Source organism: Mustela nivalis (assembly GCF_964662115.1).
Source record: "Mustela nivalis genome assembly, chromosome: 11".
NCBI classification, from domain to species: Eukaryota; Metazoa; Chordata; class Mammalia; order Carnivora; family Mustelidae; genus Mustela; species Mustela nivalis.
The window spans coordinates 96,984,109-97,003,691 of NC_139030.1; the positions used below are offsets into that span (position 1 = coordinate 96,984,109).

The window sequence follows — 19,583 nt, forward strand, 5'->3', positions numbered from 1 at the left end:
TCAGCACAGTCTGAGACGTTGGTTCATTTCGTTTCTTCCACATAAGGTATAGGTATGCTGAGGATTCTTAAGCAGCTCAAGAGTAGATAGGGGTAGTAATCAAGAACAAAGAAGGAGGGAAATCTGTTCAGGATTGGAGTACGAATGAAGGAAGGTATAGATATTTATAGATAGGTGTAATAAGGTAGGTGGGGATGACTTGTTTCTTCTTCTGTGTTTTAGGCAAGAAAGGGATGAGGTTAGGTTGTCCTAATGCAAAAAAATGTTTACTTTGTCTTCTAGGCTTGTGAGAAGGTTGGCATGCAGATCCCTCGGTTCTGTTATCATGAAAGATTGTCTGTTGCTGGAAACTGCAGGATGTGCCTGGTTGAAATTGAGAAAGCTCCTAAGGTACTTGATACCTAAAATTCCACACCATGCTGTAGAAGGTAGAAAACTTTAAATCTTGCAGCAAACTTTATTTAGAATCATTACTGTAGTGGAGAAACCTAGCCCTGTTTAATTGTTTCTAGAAATTTATTTTTTTGTGTGCAGTTAAGTCTGTTCATTTCAAAACTGGAAAAGCATTGATGAAAGTGCTTTATAAATGCAAGCACTATATAAATGTAATAGATTTGGAAATTAAAGGTGACTTCTTACACCTAACAGTATTTCCACGTGATAAGACACACAGCTAGGATGCGGAATTGCCAAGCATCATGTTGAAAGCTCTTCTGCTGTTCCATTTTCACTAGAGGAGGATTGTAATGAAGAGGTTCACTTTCAGTTTAATTCATTTTTCCTCATATAGTTTTAATTCAGTAGTACATGCTAATCAAGACAGTTATTTGATGTTCTGTTTCAGAGTCTAAAGTTGCTTTAACTATGAGAATAGAATTTAGAAGTATGATATCTTATTTTTTTCTAAGAGAAAGAGTCAGGTTATCATATTGTGAATATGAAAACTGGAAAATTATGTCTTAAAAAATACTGTACTTTGTTTCTCTTTAGATGGATGACTTGATCTTTTCATATGTTGGGTTGCTTATAAATACGAGAACTGAAAGATTTTTCCATTGAAATTGCAGGTTGTAGCTGCTTGTGCCATGCCAGTAATGAAAGGTTGGAATATCCTGACAAACTCAGAGAAATCAAAGAAAGCCAGGTACTTTAGTGCTACTTAGCATAGTAACTTTTCTTAGAGCAGAAAATTGCTCATTTCAGTATTTAGACCACTCCTAGATGAGGAACTCAGTAGCAAGCTCTGAAAAAGTTGGCATGTTCAGCTCAGGGGAGCAGTGGAAGTAAGTACACATTGAGGAGGTGAAGTCAGGTGTTTATGGTTTTGAGCCTAGAATGGAATTAGCACTAAAAGCTCTTCTTCAGTAACTTGTGATGAATAGTGAATCTGGGGCTTACTGAACTGAGATTATTTCAGTAACATATTACTATACTGTACAGGCACTGTTACTTGTTTTTTGCTGTGCATTTGTGTGTTTGTTTTTGTTTTGAATGTGAATGTTTTCTGAAGATCATTTAGCAATTTTTGGTAATTTTGTATTGTTAAAAGTTACAATTTTCTAGATTCTATAATGATATTTTATTCATAGATTTCTATAAACATTTTTTTAGATCATGTGTCTAATACTAGAATGATGGTTGCACTGGCATTTCTAATAATAAGTGTAAAATTAATGCTCTGTGAAAGGATACATCTCTGGAGGTTATCTAGATAGCCTATTTCCAAACCATTTTGAGTGCCAAAAATTTATATCGTTTTATATATTAAAATTATCCATACAGAGAAGGTGTGATGGAGTTCTTGCTAGCAAATCACCCACTGGACTGTCCTATTTGTGACCAGGGAGGTGAATGTGATCTGCAGGTATGTAGTCTAACTTCATAAATCGTTTTTGGCTGCTTCAAGTTTTAATTTTACTAGCAGCATTAAATTAATTTTCCTAATCTACTTAAGGACCAGTCCATGATGTTCGGAAGTGATAGGAGCCGATTTTTAGAAGGGAAACGGGCTGTGGAGGACAAGAACATTGGGCCATTAGTAAAGACCATCATGACTAGATGTATACAATGTACTCGCTGCATCAGGTAATTTTTTCCTCCTCTCTTCTGGAATATCATTCACATACTTACCTAATACTCACAAATTTGGTGGAATAACAACACTGGAAGAAAGGGCAACTTTTTTTGGTTATAGGAAAGGGATGTTTTTATCGTTGTCTGCACAAACCAATAAAATGAAATTTTTCACTTTCAGTGAATATCAGCTTCTGCTGAATTTACAAATCAAAATCTATAAGCATTAACTCTGTGATAACTTACTGAGCTACACATGATTTGTGTCATTTTCTGTATGTGTGTTACATTGCAATTAACTTACAAGCGAACATTTATTGAACTCTTTTTATTCAAGGACTATGTTCACCATTGAAAATATATTCATGTCTTTTTAGTGTTTTGAAAATAATTATTTCTTTGTGAGCATAGTTAGGAAAGGAGATAATTTTGCTGGATTTGACCATTTGACAGTACATTTTTATCTTGCAGGTTTGCAAGTGAAATTGCAGGAGTAGATGATTTGGGAACAACAGGCAGAGGAAATGATATGCAAGTTGGCACATATGTTGAAAAGATGTTCATGTCTGAGCTCTCTGGAAATATCATTGATATCTGCCCTGTAGGTGCCCTGACCTCTAAGCCCTATGCTTTTACTGCCCGCCCTTGGGAAACAAGGTATACATTGTTGTGTTTTTTGACAGTTTGTTTTCTGTCCTTTAGTTGACTGCTGTTGAAAAAAATTGAAGATTCGTGTTCTTGCTATATTCTAATTGTTTTGGTCGGCTAAGTTTTTAGGTATTTGCTTTAAGTTAAATCCTCTTACTGGAAAGTAAGATAGATTAAAGGATAGGATGAACCTGTGCAAATTAATTACAATTTTCTTGGAAATTAATTCCAAAGTACTTAACCATATAATTATTTTAGTCACTTGTATTTCCAAAGAGTAAAATTGTCTTGATTTTTTAAGATTTATAATCTCCTCTCATTGTATATTAAGTTTTCAACCATATGGATATATCATACTTTATTTTGTTAGTTCCTATTATCAGGCATTTAGTTTGTTTCTGTATAGTTGTAAACCTGTGATATAAATTGTTATTGGGATGCCTGAGGTAGCTCAGTCACTTAAGTATCTAACTCTTGGTTTTGGCTCAGGTCATGATCTGAGTCATGAAATCAAGCCCCACATATAGCTCTGTGCTCAGCACAAGAGTCCACTTCAGATTCTCTCCCTCTCCCCCCAGCTTATACACTTTTCTCTCTCTTTCTCTGTCTCTCAAGTGAATTAATAATAAAATATTTTTTAAAAATTGTTACAAATGAATTTTTTTTCTTGTATATCTGAATCTTCTTACTAAACCGGGAAATGGAGTAGGTAGTTGCAATAATTTTGAGGGTTTTTATTTTTTTATTATTATTTTTTAAGATTTTATTTATTTATTTGACACAGAGAGAGAGATCACAAGTAGGCAGAGAGGCAGGCAGAGAAAGAGGAGGAATCGGGCTCCCTGCTGAGCAGAGAGCCCGATGTGGGGCTCCATCCCAGGACCCTTGGGACCATGACCTGAGCTGAGGCTCAGAGGCTTTAACCCACTGAGCCACCCAGGCACCCCGGGTGTATTTTTAAGGTTCTAGAAACATATCATTAAATTGCCCTCCCATTTTTAAACTTCTACCAGAATATATGGGAGTTTTTTACAGTTCTAGGTTTTAAACCATATATATATGTATAAAAAGGATTTGGGTGATAAGGCACAGTGCATAGCTGAGATGACGTAAGTAGAGATTTTTCTGTTTTTCTTCTGAGACTCCCATAATGCAGGCAGAGAAGCTTCCATCTCCACAGCTTACCTCAGCCTTGCAGAACCTGTTCAAGGTGGTGGGGAAGGGGATGAGAACAGGCCCCAATTCACATCACCACTGATTTCCAGCCTTTTTACTTGAAGTTCAGTAGTTTTTCCCTGCATAAAAGCTTCTTGTGATGGTGTGTCCCTTTTTGTTAGATTTCCAAAGTGGTTATCTTTGCTAATTTTGTCCAACTTTATTTTTGCTTTTTTGAGGGGAGGATTTGTCAGGCTTTTTTAATCAGCCATAACCAGAAATCTTACCTTCTTGCTATTTATTTTGATAATCATATTTCCCAGATTTGGCCACTTAGAACCCTTACCATTGGCTTTTATATTAGTTAACAGTCTCTAAAGCTTTATTTATGTTTTAAGATTTTATTTATGGAGAGAGCTTGCAATCTCATGCATGTGCAGTTGCGGGGAGCAGCATAGGGAGGGCAGACTTTGCACGCCACACAGGGCTTGATCTCGCTACCTTGAGGTCATGACCTGAGTCGAAATCAACAGTCAGACGCCTAGGTGTCCCTAAAGCTTTATTTTTACAGTAGGAATTTGTGTGAAGTAGACAGATATGAGGATATTTTTATTTTATTGCAATTTCTCTGGGTGCCATTACTTTTAGAAATTCAGAAAGGCAAGTCATTGTAAAATTTTTTGTTTGGGATATATCAGATAGCAGAAAATCAGCATAGTAAATACATCTGCTTATTTTCTCAGAAAGACGGAATCCATTGATGTCATGGATGCAGTTGGAAGTAATATTGTGGTAAGCACAAGAACAGGAGAGGTGATGAGGATTTTGCCAAGGATGCACGAGGACATCAATGAAGAGTGGATCTCTGATAAAACCAGGTATGTGCGGCATTGTTTTCCTTAACATTTGCACTTGAGTTGAAGTATATTTTATGGTAATTTTAATTTTAAAATAGTTTTTATACTTGCAAATTAGTTAATAAATATAGACTATTGAAAAATCTAGACTGTTAATACGGAGAATTGGAGAAAATTAACAGTAGTCTAGGTATATCGCTGGCTTTCATATTAACTGACAAATACCCATCCTGCAATTTTGAAGTGGATTAAGGTACTTAATCTATTCTAATTTGTTCATTAGAGAAAAGCTACATGTAAGTTAGAGCTTGTACATCATAATTTTGATAAAATATCTAAAAGTATTCAGGTTTTATAAATAAAAATGACTTGGCTTCTTCAGCTATCAGATTTTTTTTGTGTTGTAATTTCAGTTAGCTGAAAACAGCTTACAAGAACTCAAACTCTTTAGATGATGTTTTAGTTTTGGATGATGTTCATAAAATATTTATTCATCTTCCAAAAACCGGGATAATTATTTGTATCCAAGTGTTCATCAGTCTCTTTGACACTATAACTGGTACAGCGTTTAAATAGCATTTTTTTTAGATTTTAAACTTGAAAACTAGTTGCCTCTTCAGCAGGATTCCACAAATGGTGTAATTTCTGTTATTTAGATTTGCCTATGATGGGCTAAAACGTCAAAGACTTACGGAGCCGATGGTCAGAAATGAAAAGGGGCTTTTAACCTATACCTCCTGGGAGGATGCACTCTCTCGTGTAGCTGGAATGGTAAAAAATTGAAGTTTAGAATAAATAGTATTTGTGATTTTCAAGGAACATCTTTGTAGCAAAGTGGGGAATGTGTGTCTCTTCATTTTTTCTTGTCATGATTGCCTTTCATTTAACAAACATCTATTAAGAACCGTATGCTAGATAGTCACGCTGGAGGTAGGGATGTCGAGACCGCTAACTCATGGTCCCTATTTCCCACAGTCTTGTAGTAGGGAAAGACCTGTAGTCAGTCAGGTGTCATGTGCTCAGGTAGTTGTGCAGGAAATGGTATACGAGAGAGCACATGGGAGGGGTGCCCAACCAGGCTAGCATATCAGGGATGCCTTCCTATATAATATATAAGGCCATTTAGGCAAAGTCTAAGAATGAATGCAGACTTGCCAGAGCAAAGATGGGGGAGTGGCTTTCTAGTCAGAGAAATGTACGCAAAGGGCTTGAGGGAGTAGTAGATACTTTGGAAGAAGTCAAATTTAACTGTAATTCAGTCTTCGTCCTCCAAACCTCATCATGAGCCCCCTTTGTTTCTTGTTTAAAACAAATACCTTCCCTCCACGCTGGCGGTATTATTATACCCGCCAAGCCTGGTATTATTATTGGGCCTCACAGACACCTTTGTTTGTCACTTCTAGATTAATAGTTAGTGTAAGCCTTTCTAGTCTAAAGTTTGTTGCTTTTTTAATACTTTAAAATGACTGTTGTTTTGTTTTCTGAATAGTGGTCTTTGCTGAATAGATGTTTTTGGTGATAACCTTTTTATGCATTTCCAGTTGCAGAGTTTTCAAGGCAATGATGTGGCAGCAATTGCAGGTGGCTTGGTGGATGCTGAAGCTCTGGTAGCTCTCAAAGATTTGCTTAATAGGGTAGACTCTGACACCCTGTGCACGGAAGAGGTCTTCCCCACTGCAGGAGCTGGGTGAGAACTACGAAGCCAGCATCGAGGCCTGCTTTGTTGTGGTTATAAAGTTGTGTATAAACCATTACATCTGGTGCTCCTGGCCGGCTCAATTGGTAGAGTGGGTGACTCTTAATCTCGGGGTCATAAATTCGATCCCACATTGGTGATAGAGTTTACTTAAATAAATAAGTAAATAGGGGGTGCCTGGGTGGCTCAGTGGGTTAAAGCCTCTGCCTTCCGGCTCAGGTCATGATCCCAGGGCCCTGGGATCGAGCCCCACATCGGGCTGTCCGCTCAGCAGGGAGCCTGCTTCCTCCTCCCTCTCTCTCTGCCTGCCTCTTTGCCTACTTGTGATCTCTGTCAAATAAATAAAATCTTTTTTTTTTTAATTTTTAAAAATTTAAATTAATAAGTATGTCTGTGGCATCAGTAAGTGATGACTGACAGCTTGGATTTTCCATCATACCCATCAGTTTCTTTTTTTTTTTTTTTTTTTCTTAAAGATTTTATTTATTTATTTGACAGAGAGAAATCACAAGTAGTCGGAGAGTCAGGCAGAGAGAGAGAGAAGGAAGCAGGCTCCCCGCTGAGCAGAGAGCCCGATGCGGGACTCGATCCCAGGACCCCGAGATCATGACCTGAGCCGAAGGCAGCGGCTTAACCCACTGAGCCACCCAGGCGCCCCTACCCATCAGTTTCTTTTCACACAGAGACCAAAGTCAACCCAGGAACTATTGGAGAATCCCAGTTATCAATAAGTTATCTGAATGGTGCCTGGGTCGCTCAGTTGGTTAAGCATCCAGCTCTTGATTTCGGCTCAGGTCATGATCTCAGGGTCCTGGGATTGAGCCGTGAGTAGGCTTCCCCACTTAGCAGGGAATGTACTTGTCTCACTCTCCCTTGCCCCTCCCCCTGCTCACATGCACATGGTTTCTCTCTCCCTCTCTCACATAAATAAATCTTACAAAAAAATATATCTGAAACTTAGATGTAATTTGGAAATACTTCATAGGAATTGTTTTGTCTGGGAATACCATGGGCTTGCTAACATGAAAATATTGCCTGGATTTTCATTATGTATTAGTTTTGAAGTAAACCTGCATTTTTAATTTTGTATTTCTAGCACAGATTTGCGTTCCAACTATCTTCTTAATACTACAATTGCTGGTGTGGAAGAGGCAGATCTTGTCCTTCTGGTTGGTACAAATCCACGTTTTGAGGCACCACTGTTTAATGCTAGAATTCGAAAGAGGTTAGTAGTAATATTCAGGGTTTTAAAAATTTTATATAATAATTTAAGTCTAAAAAATAGCTAATTCCTAATAGTGTTAGTGGGAATGAGACTCCAAAAGATAATTGGAGTGCAGTGTCTAGCAGGTCCATTCCCTCCCTCCCCCGCTGCTGATCTTAATACTTCGTCCTCTTATTTTGAAATAACTCAAGATGCACCAGTTTTTCCATAATTTTGTCTATAACTTTTTTTCCTGCTCAGGATTCAGTCTCAAGTCATATACTGCAGTTAGTGTCATTACTCCTCAGTTTTCTTTTTTAACATTTCTTTGAAGAGTAGGGGCAGATGTAGAATACCTACATCTTTTCATATCTTAGACACATATGAACAGGCTGGTATAATTTATTATCTATACTATGACACTGTTGAGAGTGAGAGGGGGAATTGTTAATGCCGCAGGAGGCAGATGAAAACCTGCACTGTCTCAAATAGAATATATAGTCACCATGTTTGTATCTAGTTTTAGAAGAGCTGGATCCTTACTTCCCTGGCAAAGAGAATAAATTTGAATGATGTAGTTTATTTTCATTAACTATATTTAAATCACCTTAATGGATAATTAGGAGATAATTGACTCTGCTATGTAAATATGGTAAGATAAAAATTACGCATCATTTATTCTAAAACTACAGTTTTTGCAGCTTGCTTAGGGTTGGCATTCTTACACAGCAAATTAATTCACTGACTTACCTTGGTGTGCATTTTTACAACAGTGTTATTTTGAAAGGTACACAATAAATTATGTATGTGAAGGCCAAATGTTCTGTGACTGCTTTGTGCTTTAATATTTGTAACATAAATAGATGTAGCCTCTAGGCTACATTGTTAAGACTGGTGGCTATGCTAATTTAGTAATTTAACTCTAAAATCTTTGTTGTTTTTATTTCAGCTGGCTTCACAATGACTTAAAAGTGGCCCTTATTGGCAGCGCAGTGGATCTCACTTATAGATATGACCATCTGGGAGATTCTCCCAAAGTTCTTCAAGACATTGCTTTCGGTAGCCATCCATTCAGCCAGGTGCTCTCACGTGATATGTATCCACTTTTGTTGATTTTTAAGTATTATTATTTTTTAAATTTTTTTTTAAATTTCATTTATTTATTTGACAGAGAAAGATCACAAGTAGGCAGAGAGAGAGAGGAGGAGGAAGAAGCAGGCTCCCTGCCAAGCAGAGAGCCTGATGTAGGACTTGATCCCATAACCCTGAGATCATGACCTGAGCTGAAGGCAGAGGCTTAACCCACTGAGCCACCCAGGCACCCCTAAGTATTACTTAATTTTTAAGAGTTACTGTTTTTGTCATAATAATATATGATTACTGTTAAAAATTACACCACTTTAGAGAAGAAAAATGGGGGGCTGGCGCCTGGGTGACTCAGTTGGTTGACCATCTGCCTTCAGCTCAGGTCATGATTTCAGGGTCCGGGGATCGAGTCCAGTGTCGGGCTCCCTGCTCATCGGGGACTCTGCTTCTCCCTGGGCTCATCCTCCCACTCATTCTCTTAATCTCTCTCTCTCTCAAATACATAAATAAAAGAAAAATGGAAAAAAGTAGAACATTACCCCAGGTTCCACCAACCCAAACAAGAATTTATTTTTTACTTTATTAAAGATTTTATTTATTTGACGGAGTATGCGCACAAGCAGGGGGAGGGGCATATAGACAGAGGGAGAAGCAGGCTCCCTGCAGAGCACGGACCTCAATGCAGGGGCTTAATCCCAGGTCCTGGGATCATGACCTGAGCGGAAGGCAGAGGCTTAACCAACTGAACCACCCAGGTGCCCCCAAACAAATATTGATGAAACACCATAATCATTTCTCTCTTCATATGTAGAGCAAGATGGATGAATAGATAGGCAGACAAAAATGAGATCTTATTATATGTGCTATTTTTATGTACCAGAATTTAATTTTACTTGAAATTATCGGAAAAGAAATTGATATAAGGGGTGCCTGGGTGGCTCAATCCCTTAAGTGTCCGACTCTTAACCTTAGCTCAGGTCATGATTTCAGGGTCGTGAGTTCAAGACCCTCCAAGCTGAAGTGAAACTGAAGGAATCTGAAGTTAAAGGAAGTCTTTCTTACTACAAGAGTTATTCTTCAAATTTCACCAGTCCTTTTAATGACAGTTTCATTACCGAGTACTTTATTTACATTTACTTCGTTGCTGTCTGGTATTTATAGGTTTTTATTTTACTTTTCCAAAGGAGCTTATAAGTACACTGTTCCTTAATTTCTTTCTTGCTTGAAAATGTCCGTTTTATTCCTGAAGAGAGCCTTGGCAGATACAAAGTTATAGAGTCACACTTTTTTCCTCTCTGAACTTTATAGACACTGCTTTTTTGTTACTGTGGAGAAGCCTAATGTCAGTCATATTTTCTCCCAACCCTGGCCTGATTTTTTTTTTTTTTTTTTTTTTACTATCTAGATACTTTTTTGAACCTTTTTACTAGCTTCTTTATCTTTGAAATTTAATAACTTCAGAATATGTCTTAATGGTGGTGGGTTCTGTCACTTTTTTATGGGACATGGTACACCTTTCACTGTGAAAATTCAAGATTCTTTTTATTTTAGTATTTTGTCCCTATGTGGTGAAATGCTGATTATTTAAAAAATGCAAGAGGTTTCTATTCTTCACATAACAGTTTTGGAGGGTAGGTGGTTTGATAAATGTCCAAGGATGTCATCTAGGAAGGATATTCCTTACTGCTTTACTCCTTCAGTGTCTTTGCTCCCGTGTGTTCGAGTGAGCTCCTCCTTATGGTTCCAAGGTGGTGTGGCCTTAGGTGTAATCATGTGGTACAAAATAGCTAAGCTCAGTTCCTTTGTCTTGAAGAGGAAAAACATTTTCATTGCAGTGATTAAAAATAGAAAAAAAAAAAACCTTAATGAAAAGTATTCTTTTCTAATTCTTCCCATCTCCATGCCCTAGAAAATGATTGGTGTTTTTCGGGAGTTTTTTTCTATACTAGATTTAAATGTATTTTCTTTTTTTATTAAGATTTTATTTATTTATTTGACAGGCAGAGATCACAAGTAGGCAGAGAGGCAGGCAGAGAGAGGAGAGGTGGAAGTAGGCTCCCTGCTGGGCAGAGAGCCCGATATGGGGTTCGATCCCAGGACTCTGGGATCATGACCTGAGTCCAAGGCAGGCGCTTTAACCCACTGAGCCACCCAGGCACCCCTAAATGTATTTTCAGTTAGTAAGTGGTGGTCTCTTCATTAAGAACTCCTAACAAGGGGCGCCTAGGTGGCCATGTTGGTTAAGCATCTGCCTTTGGCCCCGGTCATGATCCCAGAGTCCTGGGATTGAGCCCTGCGCGGGGCTCTCTGCTTAGTTGAGCGCCTGCTTCTCCCTCTCCCTCTGCCTTTCCCCCTGCTTGTGCGCTCTCGCTCTCTCTCTCTCTCTCTCTGTGTCAAATAAATAAATAAATAAAATGTTTTATAAAGAAAGAAAGAAAACCATTTTTCTGAACTATTCACATTTTCTTGGGAAATTCCCTAGGAGGACGTTTACTCTCCTCTGTAGTGTGTAGGGACGTTTACTCTCCTCTGTAGTGTGTAGGCATAACTCTCAGGTGGATTCTTTGATTTGGGCCAGTTATTATCGAAGAATATTGAAGTAAAAAATTCTTTATCGAGGTAAAGAATTCCTCTTTACTTTTAATTTTTCCAATCTCCACTAAATAATGTAGTTTCCTCTGATTTTGGGATGCACTCCCCTCCGGTTTTGGCATTCAGAAGTTATTATGATTTAAAGCAGAGCCCTAAAAGTTTTAGGTATTGTCTGTTACAATGCTAGTGCTAATTGCTTTCCCTACCTGTTCCTCCTTGTCTCCAGCATGGTGAGTAGGTAGAAGACTATAGACATGATAGTCGAATGTGGCTTTTTCTATTAGAAAGTACCAACTCAATCTCTGTAGGGACATTGCCCAGTTTCTCTGGAACATACCTATAATCATTCTGACCAAAGGATATTTGGGAAAGGCTTTCATTCCCAGTACTTACTTTTAGAAAATCTATTTGATCTGATAACTCATTTAGCCATTTCATAGTAGCATTGGCGAGGTGTTTTTTTAAGTTAAATCTGGTTGTATATATGTCTAAATGTTGACTCTTAAAAATCAAAGATATTCTGCATTAAAACTAAAACTTGGGACAACATATTATAGATGCAAATTTTTAAAAATTTTTAATTGAAGTTCTATTTTTAAATAGGTGTTACATGAAGCTAAAAAACCAATGGTGGTTTTAGGCAGTTCTGCACTCCAGAGAAATGATGGCGCAGCAATTCTTGCAGCTGTTTCCAACATTGCTCAAAAGATTCGGACAAGTAGTGGTGTTTCTGGTGATTGGAAAGTTATGAATATCCTTCATAGGTATGTTGAGTAATTGTTCTATATACTGTAAGATTCAAGTAATTTCATGTACGTGTGTTACTGTTATACTGTCACATTTAGATATACAAACATCTTAGTATTTAGCAATGTCTCAGTAGTAGATGTGAGAAATACCTTTATTTTCTGTGTGAGAAGAACCGAAGATGATAATATTTAAAATATTTGAGGGGTGCCTGGGTGGCTCAGTTGGTCATGATCCCGGGGTTCTGGGATAGAGCCTGTGTCCGGCTCCCTGCTCGACAGGGAATCTGTTCCTTCCTCTGCCTTTCCCCCTGCTCATGTTCTCTCCTTCTCTCTCAAATAAATAAATAAAATCTTTAAAAAAATAAAATAAAATACTTGGGATAGTGCTGAGAAAATCTTGAAAATCTATATTGTATTGTATTGTATTAAGGTACACTTGGTTCAAAAATTGCAAGAAGGCCTCTGACTGAATGATAAAAATATAAGCTAACATGAGAATTCAATGTAAGGAAAGTTTTTTTCTGACCATATTAATAATAAAATTGGAGCATCTGGGTGGCTCACTTGGTTAATTGTCTGACTCTTGATTTTGGCTCAGGTCAGTGATCTTAGGGGTCATGAGATTGAACCCCACTTGTGCTACATGCTGGGTGTGGAGCCTGCTTGAGCTCTTTCTCCCCCTCCTTCTGCCCTTCCCACCAACCCCTGTGTATACTTCTCTTTAAAATATATATATATATACATATATATATATGTATATATATACACATTCATTTTAGGAAGTTGGAAAGAGAAGAAAATATGGAAATGGAAATTCTTCTACAAATTACAGATAATTACTGTTGCTACTTCCTTCTGGTTCTTTTTTTCCTCTGTAAATACTCTTATATAGTTGAAATCATACTATGTAAACAGTTTTCTATCCTGTTTTTATCAATTTTCATTACCAGATAAAATTTCTTCTTGTAATTAGAAATTTCATATAAATATAAACTTCAATGGCAATTTAGTATCATGAATATGTACAGCTTTTTAGTCATTTCATTCTTGTTAACATGTAAATTGATACTAGTCTATAAAGTATAAGTAATGCAATGATACACAAATACTTAATGAACTTTAGATTATTTTCTTACAGTGGGTTTTTAAAAGTAGAGCTCTTAAGGTAAACAGGATAAACATTTTCTGAGGCTCTCCGTGCATATTTCCAACTTGTTTTAGAAATGGAACAGGGATGCTTGGGTGGCTCAGTCCGTTAAGCATCTGCCTTCAGCTTAGGTCATGATCCTCGGGTCCTGGGACTGAGGCCTCCATTGGACTCCCTGCTTCGTGGGGAGCCCGTTTCTCCCTCTGCCTGCTGCTCCCTGCTTGTTTCTCTTTCTCTATCTCTCTAACAAATAAAATCTTAAAAAAGTTTTTTTTTTAATTTTCTATTTTTTATTAACAGAATGTATTATTAGCCCCAGAGGTACAGATCTGTGAATCGTCAGGCTTGCACACTTCACAGCACTCACCATAGCATATACCCTCCCCAATGCTCATAACCCCATAACAAGTAAAATCTTTAAAAAAAAAGAAAAAAAGAAATGTTGTAACAGTTTTACCTTAGTAAATAAGTTTTCCCATTTCCCATAATCCTTTCTACCTTTAGAATTATTTTTATGGAGGTGCCTGGGTAGCACAGTCATTTAAGCGTCTGCCTTCAGCTCAGGTTATGATCCCAGGGTCCTGGGATCAAGCCCCTCATTAGGCTCCCTGCTCAGTAGAAAGTCTGTTTCTCCCTCTCCCTCTGCCTCTTTCCCCACCTCTCTCTCTCAAATAAATAAAATCTTTTTTAAAAAGTATTATTTTTCAGATTTAAGGATTGAGGCTAAGTACTTTTAAATGTGATAGGCAAATTTTTTAAATTTACAAGTATTTGAATACTTTTTTTTTAAAGATTTTATTTATTTATTTGACAGAGACAGTGAGAGAGGGAACACAAACCGGAGTGGGAGAGGGAGAAGCAGGCCTCCTGCTGAGCAGGGAGCCTGATGGGGGCTCCGTCCTGAGCCAAAGGCGGACGCTTAACCATTGAGCCACCCAGGTACCCGAATACATTTTTTTTTTTTAAGATTTTATTTATTTGAGAGAGAAAGAGCACAAGTGGGGGCAGGGGCAGAGGAAGAGGCAAACTCCCCACTGAGCAGGAAGCCTAATGCAGGACTTGGTCCCAGAACCCTGGGGTCATGACCTGAGTCAAAGGCAGACACTTAACCACTGAGCCACCCAGGTGCCCTTGAATAAATTCTTAAACATTAATTTCAGTTTTGGTGTTATGTTTCTCTTTGATTGGTTTAACTTGGCCTTATAGATCGTTATGTAAAACATTTTTTAAAACTTTATAGTTTTTAGGTAGAGTTTATTTGCATTGATCGCCTCTGGATTCTTTCTAGCCACAATTTTTATGTATTTTTAGTTCACTTTCGCATCTGTGACCTGAGCTGAAGGCAGACACTTGACGACTAAGCTACCCAAGTGCCCCATTTTCATTCGCTATTTTAGAGAGGATCTAATGTATTCTCAGTTCTGTCACTGAGGATGACCTGACTTTGTATATGTGTCAGTGTCAGCCTGCTCACCCTTTGGGTTCTTATTTTTGGTGTTAAAATTTAAAATTCTGTCAGATTTTAAGTAGGTGACACTCAGATGTCATTACTTTTACCTGGGAATATCATAGATACTCTCCATTATCAAATTGAAATGTTTTGATTTTTTTTTTTTTTTCTTTTAAGCTCAGAAAAGGTTATTGCTTTACTTTTACTTAGTTCTTTGCTCTCATGCAGAAACTTGTTTTGTTATGCATTGATAGGCCTTCAGACTTTTGGCTCTTCTCTCATAATTTTTCTCATATCCTTTTTTTCTGGGTTTAGTGAAAATTTCTTAAACTATGTTCCATCATTTTGTGAGTTTTCTTTCTGGAGAGCATGACATTGTTACAATTTTTAGTTTATTAGCCTTGTTTGCCATTTCATTCTTACAAGATTTCTTTTTTATGAAAGTTCATGTTAGTTTATTAGGACTTTTTTTTTTTTAAAGGTTTTATTTATTTATTTGACAGAGATCACAAGTAGGCAGAGAGGCTGGCTGGGGGGTGGGAAGCAGGCTTCCCAGTGAGCAGAGAACCCGCTTGGGGGCTCGATCCCAGAATACTGGGACCATCACCTGAGCTGAAGGCAGAGGCTTTAACCCACTGAGCCACCCAGGTGCCCCTTTTTTTAAAGATTTTATTTATTCATTTACTTGAGAGAGAGAGAGAGGGTGTGTGAGCAGGGGGAGAAGCAGAGGGAGAGCGATAAGCAGACTCGCGCTGAGAGCATAGCCTGACCTGGGGCTCGATCCCACAAACCTGAGATCATGACCTGAGATGAAACCAAGAGTCAACACTCAATGAACTGAGCCATCCAGATGCCCCAGGACATACCTTTTATTGTAAAGGCAGACTTAAGCATACTCAATTTGTTTTCTAGGATGAGGTGGACTGTTTTATAAGTTAATGTGAGTCTCTGCACAGATCTTTGAGAGAGACATGTCAAGACTTAAACTGAAGGAAATTAAAGGAAAAAAACCACTGGGGCAGAGGGATTTGTTTTGAAATTGGGAAGTATGAGTCCTCCAGTTTTGTTCACTGTTAAATGATAGGTTTGGCTATTCTGGGTTCTTCGCATTCCATATGAATTCTAGGATCAGCTTGTCCATTTCTGTAAACTATTCATCTGTGATTTTTGATGGGATCATACTGAATTTGTAAGCTCAGTTGGGGAGTATTGCCATCGTAACAGTATTAAGTCCTCTCATCCGTGAACTTGGGATGTCTTTCCATTTAGTAAGTTCTTTAATTTCTTTCAAAGTTGTTTTGCAGTTTTCTTTATATAAATCTATGTTGTTACTTTTTTTAAAAAAGCATTTTATGCTTTTGATGTTATCCAGAGTTTGACAGAGTAACAGCATCTAGTAGGAGTTGGTTTGACCTGCTCTTTTCTCCTAACAAATAGGTAAAACACCAACTTGCTTTATATACAGTAGGTCCTCAGAATGGCTATTTCTAGAAAGTTAGCAATAGCAAACTGCACCAGACTCCCAGTTAAGAGTATAGTTATTCCAGACTCCTTTTTTATTTTTTTTTTAAGATTTTATTTATTTATTTGACAGACCGAAATCACATGTAGGCAGAGAGGCAGGCAGAGAGAGAGAGGAAGGGAAGCAGGCTCCCTGCTGAGCAGAGAGCCTGATGCGGGGCTTGATCCTGGGACCCTGAGATCATGAGCTGAGCCGAAGGCATAGGCTTTAACCCACTGAGCCACCCAGGCACCCCTTATTTTTATTTGTCTTAAGATTTTACTTATTTACTTGAGATAGAGAGAGAGAGAGATAGCGAGCATGAGTGGGCTGAAGGGCAGAGTGAGAAGCAGACCCCCACTGAGCAGGGAGCCTGATGCAGGGCTCAATTCCAGAACACCAGGATCATGACCTGAGTCAAAGGGAGACGCTTAACTGACTAAGGCACTAGGTGCCTCCAGACCTCATTTGAAAGGATTATTTTCTACTTAGAAGAGTAATATATGCTCATAGAACACGTATGTACTAATTTTACTCTTTTCTTCAAATTACAGTTTTATGACCAGTGTTTTAATTTCTCCCTTTTGGTTTTCAAAATCATATGACTTTGCTCTAATGACTGTTTTTGCCTTACATTTTATATCTTGCTGTAAGAATCAATTTAGGACAATTTCAATTGGCATAAAGTTTCCAGAATTACTCCATTAACCATTATCTTATGAAGTGAGGTGTCTGAGTGGCTTAGTTGGTTAAGCATCTGACTCTTGATTTTGGCTCAGGTCATAATGTCATGGTCATGAGATTGAGCCCTGTGTCAGGCTCTATGCTGGGCATGCAGCCTGCTTAGGATTCTCTCTCACCCTGTCCCTTTGCTCCTCCCCCCCAAATAATAAATAACAAATAAGTAAATATTTCATGAAGACCGTGTTCTGCACATCTTCTTTCTTTGTTTCCCACCCTTAAAACTCAAATACTGCTATTTTTGGTTTTGACATCTATTTTAAAATGGGTTAAGAAGATGAGGTAAGGTCTTTGTCAGCACTGAATAGAAAAGGGATTAAGTGTCATTTCAAGGGTCACATTTAATTTTTTTATAACGATAACACTGCAGGTGTGCTAAAAATCCGTAATTGTTTTACAGGATTGCAAGCCAAGTAGCTGCTTTGGACCTTGGCTATAAACCTGGGGTGGAAGCAATTCGCAAGAACCCTCCCAAAGTGCTGTTTCTCCTGGGAGCAGATGGAGGTTGTATCACTCGACAGGATTTGCCAAAGGATTGTTTCATTATTTATCAAGGTAAGTAGCATCTGTGACACTAGAAACAGAAAAGAATCCTACATTGTGTAGATTAGAAACTGTATGGCAATACATTTAGTCAGATGAATATTTTCCATTCAGGAGTTACACACACACACAGAAAAGAATCCTACATTGTGTAGATCAGGAGTTACACACACACACACACACACACACACACAGCAAAGAATCCTACATTGTGTAGATTAGAAACTGTATGGCAATACATTTAGTCAAATTAATATTTTCCATTCAGGAATTACACACACACAGACACACACACACACAAATTCAACTTTTCAAAGACTATTTGGCATTATTATATAATCAGAGGAAAGCACTTTTACATAAATGGTAGAAAGTTTTAAAATAATGAATGCAGGGCGCCTGGGTGGCTTAGTGGATTAAGCTGCTGCCTTCGGCTCCGGTCATGATCTCAGAGTCCTGGGATCGAATCCCGCATCGGGCTCTCTGCTCAGCAGAGAGCCTGCTTCCCTCTCTCTCTCTCTGCCTGCCTCTCCATCTACTTGTGATTTCTCTCTGTCAAATAAATAAATAAAGTCTTTTGAAAAAATAAATAAATAAATAGATAGATAGATAGATAAAATAAAATAAAATAATGAATGCAGGGTACCTGGGTGGCTCAGTGGGTTAAAGTTTCTGCCTTTGGGTCAGGTCCTGATCCCAGGGTCCTGGGATCGAGCCTTGCGTCAGGCTCTCTGCTTAGCAGGGAGCCTGCTTCTCCCTCTCTCCCTGCCTGCCTCTCTGCCTACTTGTAATCTCTGTCTGTCAAATAAATAAAAAATCTTTTAAAGAAAAAAAGAAGAAAAATATATTTGATAGTACTTCTCCAGGTGTTTTGTGTTTGACTCCTTTTCTTGAACTCTCACTCATTGTAAATATAATCAAATTTCCTTAGAATAAATGGAGTCCAGAATATTCCTGGATATTTTACAGAGAAAAGTATTACATAACTCTCCACTTCATTTTATACAAACACCATAAATTTGTAATAGGCTTTTTATTGCTGTGGCACATAAAGAGCATTATATAATATTTTGTACCTTTTTGTGTGATAAAGTTAAAGCAAAATGCATAATTTGCATCCGGTTCCTAGTCCTCTCCAGAAATAATCATTGATGATGGTTTTGGAAATGTATGCTTCATATATTTTTCTGTTATATATGAAAATGTATACAAATGAGATTAGACTTCATATATGCTCTTTCTTTCATCCAACTCAAGGTTTTCTTTTCCTTCTAACAGTTTTGTTAAACTATTAAAATTTTCATTATACTATCTCCGCCTTTCATTATACTGTTTTCTATAATATCCTATTTATGTTCTTTTCGGGATTACCACTGTCATTCCTGTTCCACATTTTTTGTTCCTCCACCATTTCAGTCTATTTTACTGAATTTCTCTAACATACATCTGAGCATTTCCACTTTGTAATCAGCAAGAGAAATAATATACCTAGTTGCCCATGATACATGTTTGTATGATATTATACATATTTCTGTATTTACAAAAGATAATCTGGGGGGCATCTGGGTGGCTCAGTCATTAAGATTCTGCCTTCAGGGCGCCTGGGTGGCTCAGTGGGTTAAGCCGCTGCCTTCGGCTCAGGTCATGATCTCAGAGTCCTGGGATCGAGTCCCACATCGGGCTCCCTGCTCAGCAGAGAGCCTGCTTCCCTCTCTCTCTCTCTGCCTGCTTCTCCATCTACTTGTGATTTCTCTCTGTCAAATAAATAAATAAAATCTTTAAAAAAAAAAAAAAAAAAAAAGATTCTGCCTTCAGCTTAGGTCATGATCCCAGGGTCCTGGGATGGAGCCCAAGCCCTGCATCGGGCTCCCTGCTCAGCGGGGAGCCTGCTACTCCCTTTGCTACTCCCTTTCCCACTTCACCTGCTTGTGTTCCTTCTCCCACTGTGTCTCTCTCTCTTAAAAAAAAAAAATTCTGTGAAGATAGCAAATGCTTATCAGTAATTTTCTTTGGGAAGGGAGTAAAATTGTGGGTACGGTGGGCTTTTTATTACAAAATTTTTTTTTATGTTCTATATGTTACAATTTTGTAAACACTTTTGTAAGTCTTTTTTTTTTTTTTTTTTTTTGACAGAGAGGGAG

General features: G+C 37.9%; 1 protein-coding gene across 3 annotated transcripts in view; it reads left to right on the forward strand.

Annotated features, from left to right (window-relative positions):
* Positions 1-19,583, forward strand: part of NDUFS1 (NADH:ubiquinone oxidoreductase core subunit S1) — a 31,031-nt gene that overhangs the window by 5,995 nt on the left and 5,453 nt on the right. For 2 of the 3 annotated variants that reach the window (XM_082689139.1, XM_082689138.1), the window contains exons 4-15: positions 283-390; positions 1,068-1,144; positions 1,783-1,864; positions 1,955-2,085; positions 2,545-2,730; positions 4,620-4,754; positions 5,390-5,504; positions 6,275-6,420; positions 7,526-7,654; positions 8,583-8,712; positions 11,915-12,075; positions 17,300-17,454. In XM_082689139.1, coding sequence (XP_082545265.1) covers positions 283-390; positions 1,068-1,144; positions 1,783-1,864; positions 1,955-2,085; positions 2,545-2,730; positions 4,620-4,754; positions 5,390-5,504; positions 6,275-6,420; positions 7,526-7,654; positions 8,583-8,712; positions 11,915-12,075; positions 17,300-17,454 — 1,555 coding nt within the window. The remainder of the gene's footprint in view (positions 1-282; positions 391-1,067; positions 1,145-1,782; positions 1,865-1,954; positions 2,086-2,544; positions 2,731-4,619; positions 4,755-5,389; positions 5,505-6,274; positions 6,421-7,525; positions 7,655-8,582; positions 8,713-11,914; positions 12,076-17,299; positions 17,455-19,583) is intronic. The other variant, XM_082689140.1, reaches the window with a different exon arrangement.